The sequence below is a fragment of the Akebia trifoliata genome, chromosome 8 (assembly GCF_017979445.1).
Source record: "Akebia trifoliata isolate Shusen 1 chromosome 8, ASM1797944v1, whole genome shotgun sequence".
Taxonomy (NCBI): domain Eukaryota; kingdom Viridiplantae; phylum Streptophyta; class Magnoliopsida; order Ranunculales; family Lardizabalaceae; genus Akebia; species Akebia trifoliata.
Genome location: NC_141382.1, coordinates 3,394,011 through 3,412,484, shown reverse-complemented (window position 1 = coordinate 3,412,484; position 18,474 = coordinate 3,394,011). Strand labels below are relative to the sequence as shown.

At 35.8% G+C, this 18,474-nt stretch overlaps 2 protein-coding genes across 2 annotated transcripts; one reads left to right on the top strand and one right to left on the bottom strand.

Moving 5' to 3' along the window:
* The first annotated feature begins 480 nt into the window (after positions 1-480).
* On the top strand, positions 481-8,665 carry LOC147395497 (rho GTPase-activating protein 1-like). The gene is made up of 5 exons (XM_086450544.1): positions 481-1,282; positions 5,609-5,729; positions 6,023-6,142; positions 6,960-7,190; positions 7,867-8,665. The coding sequence occupies exons 1-5, from the start codon at positions 873-875 to the stop codon at positions 8,440-8,442; spliced, it is 1,458 nt and encodes a 485-aa protein (XP_086306670.1). The 5' UTR covers positions 481-872; the 3' UTR covers positions 8,443-8,665.
* A 4,310-nt stretch (positions 8,666-12,975) lies between these two features.
* On the bottom strand, positions 12,976-17,257 carry NLP1 (nitrilase-like protein 1). Its single transcript, XM_086450024.1, has 9 exons — positions 17,097-17,257; positions 16,226-16,274; positions 15,756-15,847; positions 14,874-15,025; positions 14,738-14,784; positions 14,596-14,629; positions 14,169-14,335; positions 13,431-13,527; positions 12,976-13,314 (listed from the first exon to the last, which is right to left on the bottom strand). Exons 1-9 carry the CDS (start codon positions 17,177-17,179, stop codon positions 13,139-13,141), a joined length of 897 nt encoding a protein of 298 aa, XP_086306150.1. The 5' UTR covers positions 17,180-17,257; the 3' UTR covers positions 12,976-13,138.
* Positions 17,258-18,474: the final 1,217 nt, after the last annotated feature.

Sequence of the window (18,474 nt, the reverse complement as noted above, 5' to 3'; positions counted from 1 at the left end):
ATATCTCTACTGATACTTATCTCAAATATAAATCTTGAGCGTTGGATTTTACATTTACATAATCATGATCGTCTATCGCCATTAATTGATGATGATTAGAGATATTTATATGAGACCAATTACATGATCATAGCTATCTGAATCATCACATTATATTGGGTGGCAAATAAGATTATAATACACACAAACAAACATTAAGGAAGGAAATGTTTTATACATCATAAGGTACACAAGACATGATAAGTGGTGAGACTCATGGAATATGTGCGTCCCACACTCCCACTCCTACCCTGAATTTGTTGCCAGGTGTACATTTATACCCTAAAGTACCCAAAGCTGTGTAGAGTACAAGTAACTTATACATCCCTAAAACATTAAAAAAATACTACTTTTGGAGGAGTTGAAGGAAAGTTAGTTGATCTCTCAAAACAGTTTCCTTTGTTTTTAAAACAAAGTTGAAAAAAAAAAAACAAAAAAAAGAATAAGAAGGCTTCCTGCTCAAGCAGACAGAGAGACAAAAGCACTTCATACCTCCCCATCTCCATCACTACCCACCTCTCCTCTGTCTCTCTACCTTTTTTAATACTCACTTGAATAATTTTATACTCTCTCTCTCTTTGGGGTCTTTGCTTCTTCAAAGTTCAAACCCTCCAGCAAAGATAAGAGAGAACAAATAGGAGAAATATAGGATTAAAAAATAGTTAATGATTCTCACGTCCCACCACACCAAACCCTTCCTTCAATCCAACTCTATTCAATTTTCAAACCGCATTTCTCCAATTTCTTCAACTCCCCAAATTTCTTGAAAATAAAATCCCTTAGATTTGATTTGGGTTTTTATTTTTCTTAGATAACCCTTTTCATTGCCAGCCATGACAGAAGTCCTACACTCCCCATCTCATTTTCCTTCCTCTCCAAGCTCCTTATCTTGTGTGTCCACAACCAATGATGGAGCACTCCAGACCCAGACTCAGACTCAGTCCGATTCCCTTATTAACAACCCCAACTCCTCTCCTGTAGTCGAAGTGGAAGACAAAGATAGGAAAGAAAGAGACAAAGAGGGAGATCAGTTGTCTTTGTTGGCTCTTTTGCTAACTGTTTTTAGAAAGTCTTTGGTTTCTTGTAGGACATTGAGGGAAGAAAAGCTTTGCTCTTCGATGGAGATCGGATGGCCGAGCGATGTGCGCCATGTCGCTCATGTCACGTTCGATCGCTTTAATGGGTTCCTCGGCTTGCCTGTTGAATTTGAACCCGAAGTATCCAGGAGGGCTCCCAGTGCCAGGTGAGTTGAGTTTGTTGAACATTCTTTCTTTGGTGTTCTGTTTTGGTTATTAGTTTTTTTAATTGAATTGTTCATGTTGGGTTTGTTTGAGGATTGAATTGTTGATTTTTGTGGAATTGAATTGATGGGTTTTATGTTTGGTGTGGAAATTTATCAGACATAGGTGTCTGAATTCAATTTGAAGTCACTCACTCCATTGGAGAAATATACATTCGTAATGTCTGAATCTATTTAGGACCAGGGGAACGCCGCATAGATGAGATGGGCTTATCATTTGCTCATGTGTTTCATTACCTTCATCCTTATCAGCCATTGAAGAAAAACTATCAGTTTTGTGGCATAATTCGTTTGTTTTTCTCCCTTCTATAGCAAAGTCAACTTTACAAATATTCTTGCAAAAGCAATTCAAGATCAGTTATTTGTTATTTTTCTTAATTGGGTTTACCAGGAAAGGGAGAAATATAGTTAGAAAGAGTTCTCTGAGATCTTTTTGCCATAGGTAATTTGTACGAAGAGTTTGACCAGAAAGGTTTCCGATACATAGTCTTGTTGGCAATATCCTTTCATTTTCATTCTTCTTGTTTCAGGGTCAAGTCAACATATGTTATTGTTCTTGATTGGATTTACCAGGAAAGGGAGAAATGTAATTAGAAAGAGCAATTCAAGATCTTTTTTTCCATGTAATTTTTACGGTTGACCACTAGCGTTTCCAATACATACTCTTGTCCAACATTGGAGTTTGTTCCATATCTGTTCAACGAGATCCTCCCAGACAGTTTTAGATTGTGCTTGAATCTCATTAGTATCAAGCCTCACAATTTCATAAACTATTATCCTAACTTGTCATGATCTTCTCTTCTTAATCTTAAATGAACAATTGATATATATTCCTACGAGAAGATTATGGCATTCCTTTCGGTTTGAGTCCTTTCTCTGATTGTTCTTTATTATAGATTAACAAGGACGTTTTCTATGAAGCTGTTATCCCAATGCTGCCCGGATGTTACCAGTATCCTCCTTTAGGATTCCATTCTATTGGTTTGATTTATCAAACCTAACTTCCCATTTTCTTCTATCCTTGGTTAGTTTGTGAACAAGGAACTTCAAATTGTACGAGCTCTTGGTTCTTCTATCATAGATTGAGGTCTCCCTTTCTATTTTTTCAATTGATGTTCTCCTCCCCATAGACACCAAGTTGGGGTTCGGGAATAAGTCGGCTAGGGGAAAATTTGATAAAATTGGTAAACATCAGAAAAAAGTCAGGAAAAACTCGAGTTAGATTAGGGCAATTAATCATTCCTACTAGTGGGTGTTTTCATACTAAATCATCAAGTTCCGTATTAAACTATAATGATAAATCAAGAATTCCCATGTTGATATCATTTATGCATCCATCCACAACAAGTAACCCACAGATTCACAACATAATCAAGGTTTATACTATTCAATATATAAAAAAGACCACAATCATGTGTCCAAATTAGGATTTAGTAACACATCAAATCAATGTCATTCTCATTTGCATCCTCATTATTTTATGCATTATTTGTGATTTAAACGTGAAGTTCATAAAAGTCACGTATTATTAAAAAAGTTGTGATTAAAATAGTGAAGGAAAAAGTCACGATTTAACAGCTACTTTTTCAATACGTGGGAGACTTTGGTGACTATGCTACTCCCTAGCCCTAGTACTGCGATGAGATGAAGTCATTTGCTTCTCCTCAACCACTTGCTTAGAGAATTTGAGATCATATTTTATTTGGTCTGCACACTTTGTATACTTGGTGTTTTGTATAAACAAGCTTGATGCTTTGAGATAATTCTCTTTTAGAAATCCATCATAGACTTTCATTTTATCTGTTTCATTCTGTTCAGATTTAATGGGCTGGAGGTAGTTGGTCACTTTTGGGTAGAGAATATGATCTTAGATTTCTTTTTTTGTGTGCCTACTTTTCGAAGCCAAACTGTTGAATTTCATTAATGGGGGCTCATTTTTTGCACATTATGCTTCTTCTTGGAATGGATGCTGATGCTCTCATGAAATGGCCTTGATTGAGACAAACCTTTGAGGTCTATCTATCTTTTGTTTTTGAGGCAGGAAAAATTACTTGTAGCATTGGAAATTATCTATGGTCATTACATTTTTGTCAGGAAAATAGATTCTAAAGCTGTTCTATTAGGCCCTCTTCTCTTGGAAAACATAGGTGGATACAGGCCAATGGATGTAATTTTTTTTTTTTTTTTTTTTGGAAATTGCCACTTCAGTTCTTCAAACTTAATTTTTTTGGCAGCTCCATTGGTAATCTGGGAAAGCCTGCACAGGTGAGGTGCTTATATAATCATTGTGTTTCATATTAATATTTTCTAGTAAAGCAGCAGCTCATCCTCTTTTGGCAGGGCCAAAATGTTTTTAGAAGTTTTTGCAACATCTAATTGTTTGTATAAGGTTATTCTTCTATTTTTATTGATGGGTGTCGACGTAGAGATTATTCCTTGGAGGTGGAACTATATATTTTTTTGACCAAGTGCAGGCAAATGAGAATAGTTTGAACATACTTTTCAGTCATAGCTCAAGAATGAAAATGATTGGAACATTCTTTTTCATCAAATCTTAACCAGCACCAACGAGACATCCATTTATTCTGCTTAGCATGGGTTTTTTGCTCCATTCCGTTCAATGCGGACTGAGCAGTAGATTTCCTTTTCAGGTTCTTTACGATTAAGGTTTTTTTTTTTTTGAGGAGAGGAGGAGAAGAAAGAACAAGAGTCTAAAGTTGTCTTTTCTTAGGTAGATTTCTCACTAATAAACCCTTAGATTCCCTTGAGAGAGAAAGTAGGAGTTGGTACAAATTACTCAATTAGGCATTGAGTACATTGAAGACTGAAAAAAGCCTTTACAAAACAAGTCACAACTAATCCCTAAATGACATAGAATCTCAATGTATTTAAAGAATTGTGTGCTTCTTTTGATGGGTGGGTGCAAAACTTGAGAATTATTATTCTGATTGTAAACAATGTAGGCTTCACAGTGTGCATGCTAGATGGTATAATGGTGACGTTTTAGGAAATATTGAAACTTTTTGCAACTTGCTTCCCAACTGTGTAGGCCAGAGTAATTGGACTGTCTAAAATACAAGTTTATGAACTTATCTAACTATGACATATCATAGATGCCAGAAAGATTCTTTGTATAATTGTATGTCCAGATTCGAAAAAAGGAAAATTATAGCAAGCGTTTTGGGAACAAGTCATTATTTTTACTAAATCGAAGGAAGAAAGTGACTGTAGAAAAGGAGAGAAGAAACAACCTAAATAGGGTACTTGACCTTTGTATTATATCTAAACAGATTTATTCTCTCTTAAGAATTTCAGCGTATGAATATTTTTTAAATTATAAATGTGTTTCTAGATTTACATTTTTATCTTTTCTGGGTCATAGCCAATAAACTGTACCATTTTTATGGATGAACCTGGTAAGAATTCCTTATATGTGCTATTTGCGGATTACTTTCAAAATAATGACCTCGGGAAGGCAACTTCACATCTTGGTGCTAATGTCAGTCAAATTTCTCTATTAAGAAATGTGTACCAATCTCTAGGGATGGGGATATTTTTAAGATTGGTGATAATTTCATTATAAATCCTCTGCCTGAAGTCTTCATGTGCAACCATATGACTTATCATAAGATCTATTGTGCCTTCAACGTGACATCATTGTATAATATCAGATGCAGATATCCATCCAAGACACAACAATCATAGACGAACTAATTAAACTTCATGTTTTGATGTCTTCCACATATTAAAAATACCTATAAGGCTATAACCATATACATATGCACACACAAGCACCCTTTTTATATAGAATTACTTTACATATTTTTATTTATTAAGTTGCTTGTTATTTGCAACACATTATATGAATTCGTTAGTGGGGTTCCTTGGGATTGAAATCGAAGACCAGAATTTTGGTTAAAGTATGTAACTCAGCCAACATTGAAACTGATGCGACTCTGTATTCCTTCTGAGGAATCTTGTAAGAACTTTCCAAGTCCTTGTCAAGTTTATATGAAAGTAGCAATTATTACTTGGCTGAGTCACATACATAAGGTGTTATTGCTTACCTGCCAAAACCAAGACAACTCAGTTGTTATGACTTGGTATCTTCAGATGATTTAAATTTGGTTGGTATGTCACCATATCAGATAATTTCAATCTTGGTTCTTCACCCTAGTAACAGTGTCTAATTTTCAAAGCTGTTGTACTAACATCCATGGATGCCGTTTCTTTATTCTAATTCTTTTCTTGAATATCCTTCCACTGTAGTGCAAGTGTTTTTGGAGTTTCCACACAATCTATGCAGTGTTCGTATGATTGTAGAGGGAACAGTGTACCGACAATACTCCTGCTGATGCAGAGATGCTTGTACATTCAAGGGGGGCTGCAGGTACATCACCATGATTTTGTTTCCTTTTCTCTACGCTTTAAGTCTGGAAATCAAACCAGTAGCCTATTAGTTGTATGTTTGTATGTAGTTGGGTCATCTCGACCTCCTTTTGAAATCAAATAAAATTTTAATTGTCAAAAAATAATTAAAAAATAGCCTACTTGTTGGAAGACAATACCATCCAGTTGAGCTGATGGGCTCGATGTATATGTTTTTATTTGTCATTTATAGGATTTTTTTGGTAATCTTCATCTCTTTTAGATTTCTTTTAACCGTGGAATTTAAATTTGCAGGCAGAAGGGATATTTAGAATTAATGCAGAAAACAGCCAAGAAGAATTTGTTAGAGACCAGCTTAACAGGGGAGTTGTGCCAGATGGCATTGATGTGCACTGTTTAGCAGGTCTGATAAAGGTATTTTTTTTTGCATTAGTTCTCTTATATTTCTTAATTACCAGCTTACTCTGAATCAGAAATTTGAATGTCTGTTTACGTAGGCTTCAGGGCTCAACTAAGTGTCTAAATGTAAATTTTATATGCTTTTTGTACCTTCTAAGGTATCTTAGAGTTTTCCATGAGGATAACATAGGGGTAAGCACCACATGCTTATCGATCAGAGAAAAACGTCAGGGAATGCATGCATGGCATAAGGGACTGACCATCACTGGAACCCAGTTAGATCCCCAACTTTTACTTATTACACCCCAATTAAAATAAAAAATAATAATAAATCAATGGTTTAGAATAAGTAGAGGTTGGGGCTTTCTGTCTTTTATTTTTTTAGATTTAGGATTTTATATGAGCCTAATCTTAATTGTAAATAACTGCTGAAGATGTTTGAATGTTAGAATAGGTTACCATGCTTTGTAATGTTGACGTAATAACTTGAACCAAAATTTTGTAATGTTTTATAAATAATTTAAGAAATTGGGGGTGTAATAAGTAAAAGTTGGGGTGCCAATAGCAGCTCTCTTCTATCATATTCTTTTGGGTGGTGAATGGTCCCACATGTGATTTTCCAATTTTCGCTTGGATTGCCTTTTTGTGGTACTCTGAACAAACTTCTCTTTAGTCCCATGTGCTACTTCTTTGCCTTGGATTGACTCCTATGTTATGAGATGGATAGAGTAATATTCATTCAATCACACAAAGAATTGTTGTCTTTTTCATCTTGTGTTGATTTCTATTTTGAATCCTGCATCCGATGCTGCTAATATTGATGCTTTTGTAGGCTTGGTTTAGAGAACTCCCAAGTGGAGTGTTGGACCCTCTCGCGCCCGAACAGGTAATGCAGTGCCAGTCAGAAGAGGAATGCGCTCAACTCGTGAGGCTCCTGCCCCCGACGGAAGCCGCTTTGCTGGATTGGGCCATCAATCTGATGGCTGATGTTGTCCAAGAAGAACATCAAAATAAGATGAATGCCCGTAATGTTGCAATGGTTTTTGCCCCAAACATGACTCAGGTGACCGATGAAAACTTAATTCTCAATTTGTTCATTAGTACTCTCCCGTCTTCATTCATTAATACTCTCCCATCCCCTGTTTACTATTGTCTAAAAATATTTCTCCTTTGGTAAGTGGATTAGCAGGAGAAAATCTACGGTATGCCTTCTGCAGACTTGAAGGATGTTCTTACAATGGCATACAAGTTCACATGGTGTACCCACTACCCACAAGGGTTGAGACCCACTATTTTACTTGACCCACCTAGGAGATATCATATCCCAACACCCATTGTTAAGATGTTATTAAACATCTGAGCTATGATATTCTTGGATGGTTGGTCACATATGAATTGAGAAAATAGTAGAAAGCTGCTATTGGCACCCCCAACTTTTATGTTTTACACCCCAATTAATAAAAAATATAAATAAATGAATGGTTGAGAATAAGTAAAAGTTGGAGTGCCATTAGAAGCTCTCTCATTTTTATTTTTATTTTGTAAGATTTCTATTTTTAGGTTTTGGATTTTATATGAGCCTAATCCTAACTACTGAAATTGTTTGAATGAGTATTATAATGTTTTGTAATGTTGGGATAATAACTCAAGCCAAACCTTTGTAATGTAATAAGTAAAAGTTGGGGTCCCAATAGCAGTTCGCAAATATTAACATAATTAGTAAGTTCTCTTTGATGCAGATGGCAGATCCATTAACTGCGTTGATGTATGCCGTGCAAGTGATGAATTTCCTCAAGACACTGATCATAAAGACACTCAAAGAAAGGGAGGATTCGGTCATAGATTCAGCTCATGCGTCTCACCTAGAACCTTCGGATGAGAACGGCGACCACCACTCTTTACAGTATTGTCTGGAGAAGAAAGCATCCCTGGAAAAAGAAGAGACCGAGCGAGTCTTCAGTGCAGATGAACCTATTCTAGAGAGTGCCCCTCACTCAACTGAAGACGATCCCACGGCCGAAATTCGAACGCAACTCCCTGATGGAAATGTGTCCTTTGGTGAGGATTGTTCTACCGAAATTCCAACCCAGACCAACCATTTAACAAATGAACCAGAAATAAGCGTTAATGGTCCAAATCTTGCACTAAAAAACAAGACTGGCCAATCAAGTAATTCAAATCTTAAAAAGGGACTCAGAAAGGTTAATGGGTTGCCGCCTTTGGTTCATGTTGCGGGACCTGCCGATAAATCTAGAGGAATCAGCATTGTGAGTCGACTAAATTCAAGGATAGAGCGAGTCGAAGCATGGCGGTGAATGAAGCATGGTTTTCAATGGAAGTCTTGTGTCCTGACTGATATGTTCAGAGGTTTGACAATGTGAGTCTGTTTGGTTTGGAAGTTGAGTGTGTATGTTTGGTTTATGTATTATTATTTGTTTGTTTCTGGCGTTCATTAACCTGATCTCATCTGTATGACATTTTCCACTAACATTTTCTGGTTTCCAACAACTATGAAAACTGAACTGGGTTTTCTACTTTGATCTTTCTTCTATTTTTTCTCTTTCATTTATTTGATGGTTGTGGTGATAATTTGAGCTAATAGAGTGACAATGGTGGTCTCAATTTTTTTTTTTTTTTTTTGATTATCATCAGCATTAAAGCCTTAACCCAAAAAAATTGGGGTTCAGCTTAATTGAACGAATCCCATTGTTCTATTCATCTTTGTTTGAAGTCAAGTCTTGTTTTCTGCTGGTGCCTTGGCAGGGAAGTGGTGACTAGGAAGATTATGAGGAGTGTATGATGGAGATTACTTGGCACCATTGTTGTTGTTCCTCGTGCCACTTGTGAGGGCTCATCTTTTTTGCTTTCCACTTTATGGTTCCCCTTAACTGACCTTACCCTGTTAAAGGAGATCTCACAGAAATCCCCATGGGCAATCTATGACTTGCCTAAGTGGTTAATGACTTAAGTCTGACGCATTCCAACAGGTTTAGGTCCTTTGGCGTATTAGTTTAGGTACCTAATATTTGGTATTAGAGCTGAGCACACGTCTTGGGTTCAAGGCATTGGAAAGGCTATCAGCGAAGGCAAAGGGTTCCCAAAAAGGGAAAAAAGTTTTGACAAGTGTCTTGCCCAGAGTGAAAGCCATTGTGGACGTCGAATGCCAAGTGTGTTGGTTTGTTACTTGCCTAAATGGTTAAGGACTTACATTTAACACATTCCAACATGTCTAAGCCTTTCGGCATATTGGTCTAGGTCCTAACAAGATCCTTTTGTTCTTTTTCTTCAGGAGCGTGTAGAATTTATAGACAACTCCATCTCAACATTGGAGTCGAATCCACTCTCTTACCTGTTTCTCCTCTGTTTCATCGATATCCATAACTAATTTCTCTTTTATTTACTTATTTTCTCCATTTCTCCCTAAAACTTGTAATCTTGAATGTGTAAGGCAAACCTTCAAAGCCTCAAGAACAAGATTTGTGTTCTGGAGAAGTTAAAGATGATGAATTTTTTATATATATAAAAATCATGAATTTTCAGCAAAGGTTCGAAGGCAAGGCCGAATATGATTTAAAAAAAAGTTACCCAAGAGGTTGAAGTGTTTGAAGATGTCGAATTTTTGCAAGAAAAGTCAATAGTTCTTGATTAGAGGAAGAAGAGGGAGGAGCATTTAGATCATTTTCTATAAGTCTTGTTTTCCAAGACTGAGGTCAAGAATTGTGTCATCAGGCACAGGAAACTTGGTGGGTTACCTCTAAGTCACTTTAACTTAAACAGTTAAACGTGATAATTACCTCTTGTTAAAGACATTCTCCTAAAAATGCATGTCTTTAAAGGTTGTTTTACCTTTTTTTTGGTGGGTCTCATCACATGATTAAGAGAGATGCATGCTTGTAAAATGTAAGTCTATTTTGACATTTAAAATAATAATAAAAAATTCAAAATACATCTCCAGTCCTGACTCAAATTTTTAGTCGGATTTAAGTAAAGTTTTTTAGTAAAAGCTTTATTTGATGTGAAACACTCCGGTCGTAACTGAAAACATGATCTAATGTCCCAGAATTGCAGAGGATATAATTTTATAAACTTCGGAAAAAAAATTTAGAAAAAATGTTAATTTTCATCATTGAATTTTAATTTTAAATTTGGAACTTAGATAACTGTCCATTTTTCAACATCTTGGATGAAGTTTAGAACAGTTTTTTTTTTTTTTCTCTCTCTTTCAATATGAGTTTTTCATGAAATCTAGAAGGTTCTAATGTTGGATTGCTAATGTAATCATTCGAATGGGCCCGTCAATCCTTAATAAGATTTGAAACTTATTAAGTAAAAAAGAAAAGTATTTTTCTTAAGTAAAATATGATCATTAGAATTTAAGTCTATCTTCAGGTAAAAGACAGTTTGATTCAAGGAGTGGAGAGCAAAAAAATGACAGTTTCTCTTAAATTTTGAATTTGAGCTTCGTTATAATAACAAGTACATCCAGAAATTAGCCACTTAACAATTTCTGGTATTTTGGAATGGAAAGAAAAGAAAAAGAAAGAAAGAAAAAAAAACCTTAAAACTGTTTTGCTGATGCAAAAAATAATTGATCCAAACCTTAGTTTTCAATCTTTGAAAATCGTCTTATCTAGTTCACGAATGATAATGAAATGACTCGTCCAAGTCATTTCATACGAGACAATGAGATTTTTGTAGATCCATGATCTAGAAAGAAGTTGTTTTTTGCAAGTGCCAACTAACTTAGTTGGTAAAATTTTTGGGTGATGATACTATAGACTTGTGTTCAAATCTCGTCACCGACTTAATGAACTCATTAAAAATAGGCTTACCAATCAAACAAATAAAAAAACAAAGAATGAAGAAGAGGACGAGGGGGAAAAGGATTAACTCAATCTTATGGTCTCATCTAATCACGGGCAAGTAATCTCGGACAATTTTTAAAACCACCATTTAAGTGGACCAATGGTAAGGAAATATGTTGTCCACCCATTTTCATCATCACTAGTAAATTGGCTATATTAAAAAAATACCTTGCTTTTATGTGGTGCTCCCTCCCAATGAATTGGATCATACCTCGAAATATGGTTAGTTCATATCCAATAAATTTGGTGTGGATCAAGGATTTGGGATTTTATAAGAATCTGATACCATTAGAGAACCTATATGTTGAGTAGGAATGCTACTTAATCTGGTTTAAATCGAGAATCGAACCAAACCGTGAGTTTTGGATTGGTTCTATTCGATTTGGACTGACTATTGGTTCGGTTCTAGGCCAACAAAATGAAGAATCGATTGATTCGATTCGATTCTTGATTCAGGCATTGTAAAAAATCAAACCAAACGAAGACTGGATGTATAGTATGCAATGATGTAGAGATCCTATGAAGCAACCAAGTATTACTTTTAAATAATATTATTTTACTTCCATCCTTATTACTTTTATTTTTTTCAATATTTTTCTTTTAAATAATGTTATATTATTTTTATCATTATTATTTTTACCTTTTCTAATAATTTTCTTTTAAATAATATTATATTATTTTTATCATTATTACTTTTATTATAATAAAAAATAATTTAGACAACCTACAAAATCGAATCGAACTAAGATCAATTTGGTTTGGTTCGATTTTGGTTCTCATATAATAGAATCAACCTAGGTTGGTTCGGTTTTGTTTTTCCCCCAAACTGAACCAAGTTGCACCCCTAATGCTGAGTTCTAGATCAATTATGGTCCGATAGGGCCCCAATGAAATATGAAAAAATGATCCCAACCTCATCCAATTATTATCGATTCTGATGACTTCTCTCTCTCTCTCTCTCTCTCTCTCTCTTCATCTCAGAAATTTGATTAGAGGAGGTTGTGACTCAACTACCTTGGCCGATAGTCTTGTACATTTTTTTTTTCTAATAGTTGTATGCGTGGAGGTTTGAACACAGAACATGAGAAAAATTTTCCACAACCCTATCCACAAACCCTTACCACTAGGTTAAGTGGTCGTTCATATCTACTTAACTTACTTTGGATGACCAAAATTGAGGAGAGAGGCCTCGGCGGAGTTAAATTTCGTTTCAGAATCATCGGATCCCCCTCGGATTTTGGGAATTGCACTTCGCCTCTCAAAGTGCGATTCCCAAATTTATATTCGATTTCTTCAAAAACAGGGTTGCTGATATGCAAATTCATTTTCAGATTGGGGACAACTTATCTTGAGATTTTGGATTTACGATAAGCTTCAACGATTAGGATCTACAATTTAAATTTAAATATAACTGAATTTAATGATTTGGTTCCCACATAGAAGAGCTACACCAAATTAAATTTAAAATTAAAAAAATAAAAAATGTGGACAGTCAAACCATTTGATTTATTTTCATGGTTGAGACTTGAGACGATATGCATTAAGAAACTGAAACTGCATGGGAGATGAGCTACACCAGCGGTCATCTCAAAACCAAACTTCATAATCTTTCCCTACCCTATTTCATATTATCTTCCTAAACTCGAGAGGATCTTATAGATTTCTTTCCAAATCTGCATCCAAACGATCCCCTTAATCCCCACAACTTGCCCGAACAAAATCTCTCCCTAAACTTTGGCTTAATGCCCATCTTCCATAAAACACCGCCCATTTATCCAGAACCTCCACAACCATTTTCGAACAATGCCACATTCATGTCTTCGAACTTGCAGACACCTTAATCCGCTCGTTTTTTTAGTAACTTCTACTTGACCAAATAGGAAGATCATTTAAATAAGTTTGGCAGACAACCACCAAACCCATCTGACAATCAAACAGAACAAACTTTATCCAGGAAAAGAAAAGTTCAAAGAGCTGGACATAGATCCCGAAAGTTCAAAGATATTCTATTTTATTCATCATAGAATATCTCAGTTATTGCTCAATTTTTCCCTCTAAATAAAAATTCGACGTAAATTTATATTTATCAAAAGGTCTTCGCTAATTACCTCTACCACAAGGAAGTAATGGGGCTACCATATTGAAATCACAAGGAAGGATTGCTTCCATCTAAAGTCAGAAGCACTTTATAAAGGTCCGGGCGTCGATCCCGAAAAATTCCCCAACCGTGTCTCTTGGATTTGATCTTATCCAGATCAAATTCTGCCACTAGAATGTCTTCGTCTTTGTCGTTGGCAGCTGCCACAATTTCTCCGGTGGGTCCTGTTTATTGTATGGTCAATATCACATACCAAAGGATCATATAAGCATATCTACTCATTCTAGGCAACGACATGAAAGTAAATTGAATTATGCAGCCATTGACACTCAAAAATTACCTGCTATGAATGAGTTGCCATAAAATTTGATCGTACTGTTTCCATGTTCTGTCTTAATTATTTCCTTTCCAATGCGGTTTGAAGCAACTAAAGGTACCTGGATTGTCACAAATAAATTAGTTTCCTTCAAGGGGAGGTATACCATAATGCACCAGCACCATAGTGACAGAGTTGGGGTTCGGGAATAATTCAGCAAGAGAGAGCTTTGGCAAAAACCGGGAAAACATTCAATAAATTAAACGAAAAAAAAATGTTCGAACTATAAAAATGTAGAAAAATATGTTTTTTTACATTAAATAAAAAAAAACACTTAAAAATGCTATAAAAAAATTTTAATCTGTGATTTTTTCAGAAACTTCGTGATTTAATCGACAACTATTAAAATCACGATTTTTCAAAAAAATGATAGAATTTTGTTACTATGACCAGCACGATATGCAAATTCCATATCCACCACCAGCACCAAATCCGCAAGATCAGGATTCACGGCCATCCAGCAGTAGGTCAAGTGCATTCATTCACAAGAGTCAATGATAATATGAGGCAGACCATTGATTGGACGCTTTGGATTTGATGAACTAACCCGCCAAAGAGGTAGTGGACAAAGGAAGGAAGGAGATTACAAATTACAAAATAAGAACTCTTCATAGAAATTATGGTTGGGTCAGGATCCTCCTAAGAACCACTTGAGTGATTTTGAAGGATGGCACGAGCTTACGGATAAAAATAAAAACATACCAAATTTGCCCCAGCGTGCCCTTGCATTACTCGCTTCCAATGATCACGAGAATCAAGCCCCTCATCTTGTGGTTCAGAACCAATAGCAGTGGGGTAAAACAATATCTCTGCACCTTGAAGAGCCATAGCTCGTGCGGCCTCTGGAAACCACTGATCCCAGCAAATAGCTGCCATCAAAAGTGCAGTAAATACTTCAGGTTTCTCCGTCACAGTCTTTGAAATAGGAAAAGAAATACACTGTGAAGAGAAAGTCTAAGATATCAGTGGGCTGCATCCAAGGATGGTCTCAAGAGTCTAGACAGCATCAGTTACACATGTCACATTTGTAGGAAGGTATGACACACAATTATCGATCCGCCAACACAAACGGAAGCTATTACATAAACAAACAAATAAATAATTAATAAATAAATAATATCGTACTCACCAACCCCAATTTTGGCAAACTTAGTTTGAAAGACCTGTTTTTTCACAAACATAAGTATCAGAATAATTTAAATCATAAACTAATAAAAGAAGACTCACAATAGAAGTATCAAATTCAAATTAAGATAACATAGAATGCAAACCTTGAAGCCAGTGTCACCTGGATTGAAGTAGAATTTTTCTTGGTAGCCTGAAGAGCAGAACTATTTGGTGTAATCAAATGCAAACCGAAAATAGAAGATTCAAAGAACAAAATAGTGTCTGTGTTGACATACTTGCCTGGTCCATCAGGAATATGGGACTTCCTATAAAGCCCAAGATCTGTCCCATCAGCATCAATTATGGCTACTGAATTGTAATGGGCATTGTTTGCTTCTTCAAAGAAGCTTACTGGAATCACCACTCCCAATTCTTTTGCAAGTTTCTGCATCCTGCATTATGTGCAAAAACATTTGCACGTTAAGGTTCTGCGAGTGAAAAAGCTGACACATTCCTTTGTTTTTGTCCCAGGGCCATTGACTACCATAAAAATCAGAAGCACCAGTTGGATTTGGATTGAACAAAAGGACAATCAGTCAGCCACACATAGACATGCATTGCATGCATGCAAGAGTGGACCTGTAAATGATCCTAACGAACAAATTCTCTTTATACCATTTTTTGACTTTGATGAGATATTCTCCTGTGGACTAGCAGTGATCCTTTTAACCCAACCCAATTACCTACCATCTCATAATCCAACTAATTCGTTTTGACCTAAAGCCCAATCTACCTAACATGTATCTTAAAAAACTAACATGGTCATAGGCTTTTTCCAAGTCAATCTTACACACCACCCTTGAGCCAAGCTTTGATATTTGAATCAATGCATTCATTCACCATCGAAACCCACATCAAGAATCTGTCTCTCTCTAATAAAAGCTCTTGCCTCCTTGCACTGACCCATAATTCCAGGCATCACACAAACTTGATATAATTTTGTATGTGTCCCCCCTCCCCCCCACCCCCAGGCCTCATATCTGAAATGTATTCCGCTCCTATTTTCTGAGGAATCAAAGTCACAAAGGTGCAATTTATATGTGATCAAGAAAACTTTCAAAGAAAAAATCTTTTTGGTGGGGATAAGGTTCAAAGACTAGCCTTTCAGTTTGATCCTTTTACCTTAGAATTGTAGGGTGATCTTTATGAGGCTTTGATCGTTGAAAGTAATCCTCCCTTTGTGCTTGACAGAAATAATATCCCTCAAATAATTCCTGAAAACACCCAACAAGAAGTAAATCAAAGTAGAAGTAAAATCAATGTGTAATTATAAGGGGTAGAAAAAATAGCGGATCTCTTGGGGCTAAAAATTAACCCCATCAAACAATACTTAGTTTACAACAATCCCGTCTACCACTATTTTTTTTTTCTTCCCGATGACAGCTTTTCTGACCATCCAAAACAATGTGATTGATTTATGGGTCTGGGTATCTCAGAACAATAATCCCTTGCAGGTTTCTCTTGTCCATCTATATGTGTGACATGTACGTGTGCCTTAATGATCAAGCATATGGATACCTTGGATACAATCTGAATCCATTTCAAAAGAAGTTTGACACTATGTTAAGGATCCAAGTTTTACAAATTTGTACCTGGATCAGAATGATGTTGGCACCCTTTGCATGAGCAGCTCTAACTAACCTGCGTAAAAGAGGATCACTATAACCACTACCAGAGACAGTGTAAAAAAATCATAGTAAAACCGAATTACAAAAGTAAATTCATTTGTGCAAGCGCATTTGTGTGATTTGAATTCACACAGTTAGATTTGATTTGATTAGAATTATTATTATTTATTTATTTTGATAAGTTCATTAAAAGGTGGTTGATAAACTAACCAAAATACAGAAAAAAGAAGAAACAAAAAAAAAGGCCATTCGTATCCTATAAGAAAAGGGTATATTACAAACCCAAACCCATCTTGCAGTGGATTCTTCAAAGAAGATGCTCTCTCTCTCTCTCTCTCTCTCTCTCTCTCTCTCTCTCTCTCTCTCTCTCTCTCTCTCTCTCACACACACACACATACACAACAAACTCAGGATGGAGATAACACTGCCTTGGCAACCTTGCTGTCTTCAAAAATATGATTGATTGGAATTATGGGAAGTAAGAGATTCTCTACTTCTAAAATTTGGATTTTGCAGCTGTTGGACGCTTAGTATAGGTGACCAAACCTAACCTTAGAAAATTTATTTTTCTTTTTTACGGTAGATTGTAAATCAGGGACGAAACAGAAATTAAGGATATATTTTCTGATTGACGCATGTCGTGTGTACTAATCATAAACCCTAAAAATAAATCCAACCCACAACTGATGAAGAGAAATAGTTCATAATCATGAAGAACAACAACATCATTTAAAAAAATACATAATTTCATTAATAAACACCGTAAAAGCTCAGGAAAAAATTATCAGAAATGGGAATAAAAACCAAGAAATCAACAAAGAGAGAGAGAGAGTACTTTTCTGCTTTATCAACGTTGGTGGAAACATCATCCGAGCAAGCAAATTGCATAGCTGAAACCAAAACTCTTCTTCCCTCCATTCTCTCTCTCTCTCTCTCTCTCTCTGCAGTATCTGAAAGTCCAGGATACTGGATACCAGGTCGCCAATGATTCTACGAGTGACCTGGTTATAAAACTCGGTCGAGTCGAGTTTTTCACTACGGATCCGAACTCTTTGACTGAGCTAGAACTCGATTGAAATCAGTCAATGTTCAAAAGCGGAGTGACCTCAAGATGGAACCTCATATCGCACTTCTTGACGTGAAAGTGGATAGAAATCATAGATGCTTTTGAATCGTATCTAGATGAAAAAAAATCTATGATCCCATATATTTTCACGTCAAGAAGTGCGATATGAGGTATATCCTTAGGTCACTTCAGTATTTTTCTTTTCAAAACAAACTTCAGTCAGTAGTAAGAAAGTCAAAAAAGTCGGCCAGTAGGGTAGGATAAAAAATTAAAACCTATAATAAGCAATCGTTCCAACTTGGGTAGGATAAAAAACTTAAAAGAATTAAAGCTATCTTGGAAGGAGCTTAATATCTTTGGCATTATTATATGAATAATGATTTTCTAACCCCTCCAATACACCCCCTCTAATGTGGCATGTGCAAGAAGTATAGATTTTTTTTTTGGGATACACAACTGCATATATTTATAAGATGTACAATTATGTATCCCAATAAAAAAAATAATCTATGATTCTATATTAAATCACGTCAAGTGACATGTGTCAGAAGGGGTGTCAGAAAATCATGAAGTGACACATCTTACACCCCGACATAAAAGTGTATGAGAATCATATAATTTTTCCTCCATATACAAGTTAAAAAGGTATCTACGAGTTAAAAAGGTATCTACGGTTCCCATCCACTTTCACATCAAGATGGCAATACGAGATCCAATCTTGAGATCACTCCAGCACGGCTCTATATATAAAACTCTTTTGATTCATCCAATTATTGTTCTAGTCACTGTTGTTCCAATTCAGCATGAATACCAAGTAGAGTAATGCTGGGGGCGACATTGGGATTTACTGCGATTCTCACATTTCTGATACGGAGGTGCTCACAATCTTGGCTATCACATCAACACAGTAAGTCGCCTCAGGATTTTCCTACCACAAATAATCCAGAACTGAAACCATTACATGAAAAGCGGTTCTCACACTTGGAGATTTTGGTTCTAGCACCGTAGTAAGAGATATCAAAATTAATTTTCTTCTATTTTATTTTTGAAGTATTAAATATAGGTAAATAGATGAAAAAAAATAAAAAAGAAGACAATTTTGACTACTGCCCTGTCCATATGAAACCGCGATTACAGTGGTTACAGG

Coding starts and splice junctions, on each gene's coding strand:
- NLP1 (XM_086450024.1), bottom strand. CDS start 17,179: ATGGAGGGAAGAAGAGTTTTGGTTTCAGCTATGCAATTTGCTTGCTCG. Junction 15,026..15,755: donor GATCACCCTACAATTCTAAG/GTAAAAGGATCA, acceptor CACATAATGCAG/GATGCAGAAACTTGCAAAAG. Junction 13,315..13,430: donor TGGCAACTCATTCATAGCAG/GTAATTTTTGAG, acceptor TACAATAAACAG/GACCCACCGGAGAAATTGTG.
- LOC147395497 (XM_086450544.1), top strand. CDS start 873: ATGACAGAAGTCCTACACTCCCCATCTCATTTTCCTTCCTCTCCAAGC. Junction 1,283..5,608: donor AGGAGGGCTCCCAGTGCCAG/GTGAGTTGAGTT, acceptor CTTCCACTGTAG/TGCAAGTGTTTTTGGAGTTT. Junction 6,143..6,959: donor GTTTAGCAGGTCTGATAAAG/GTATTTTTTTTT, acceptor ATGCTTTTGTAG/GCTTGGTTTAGAGAACTCCC.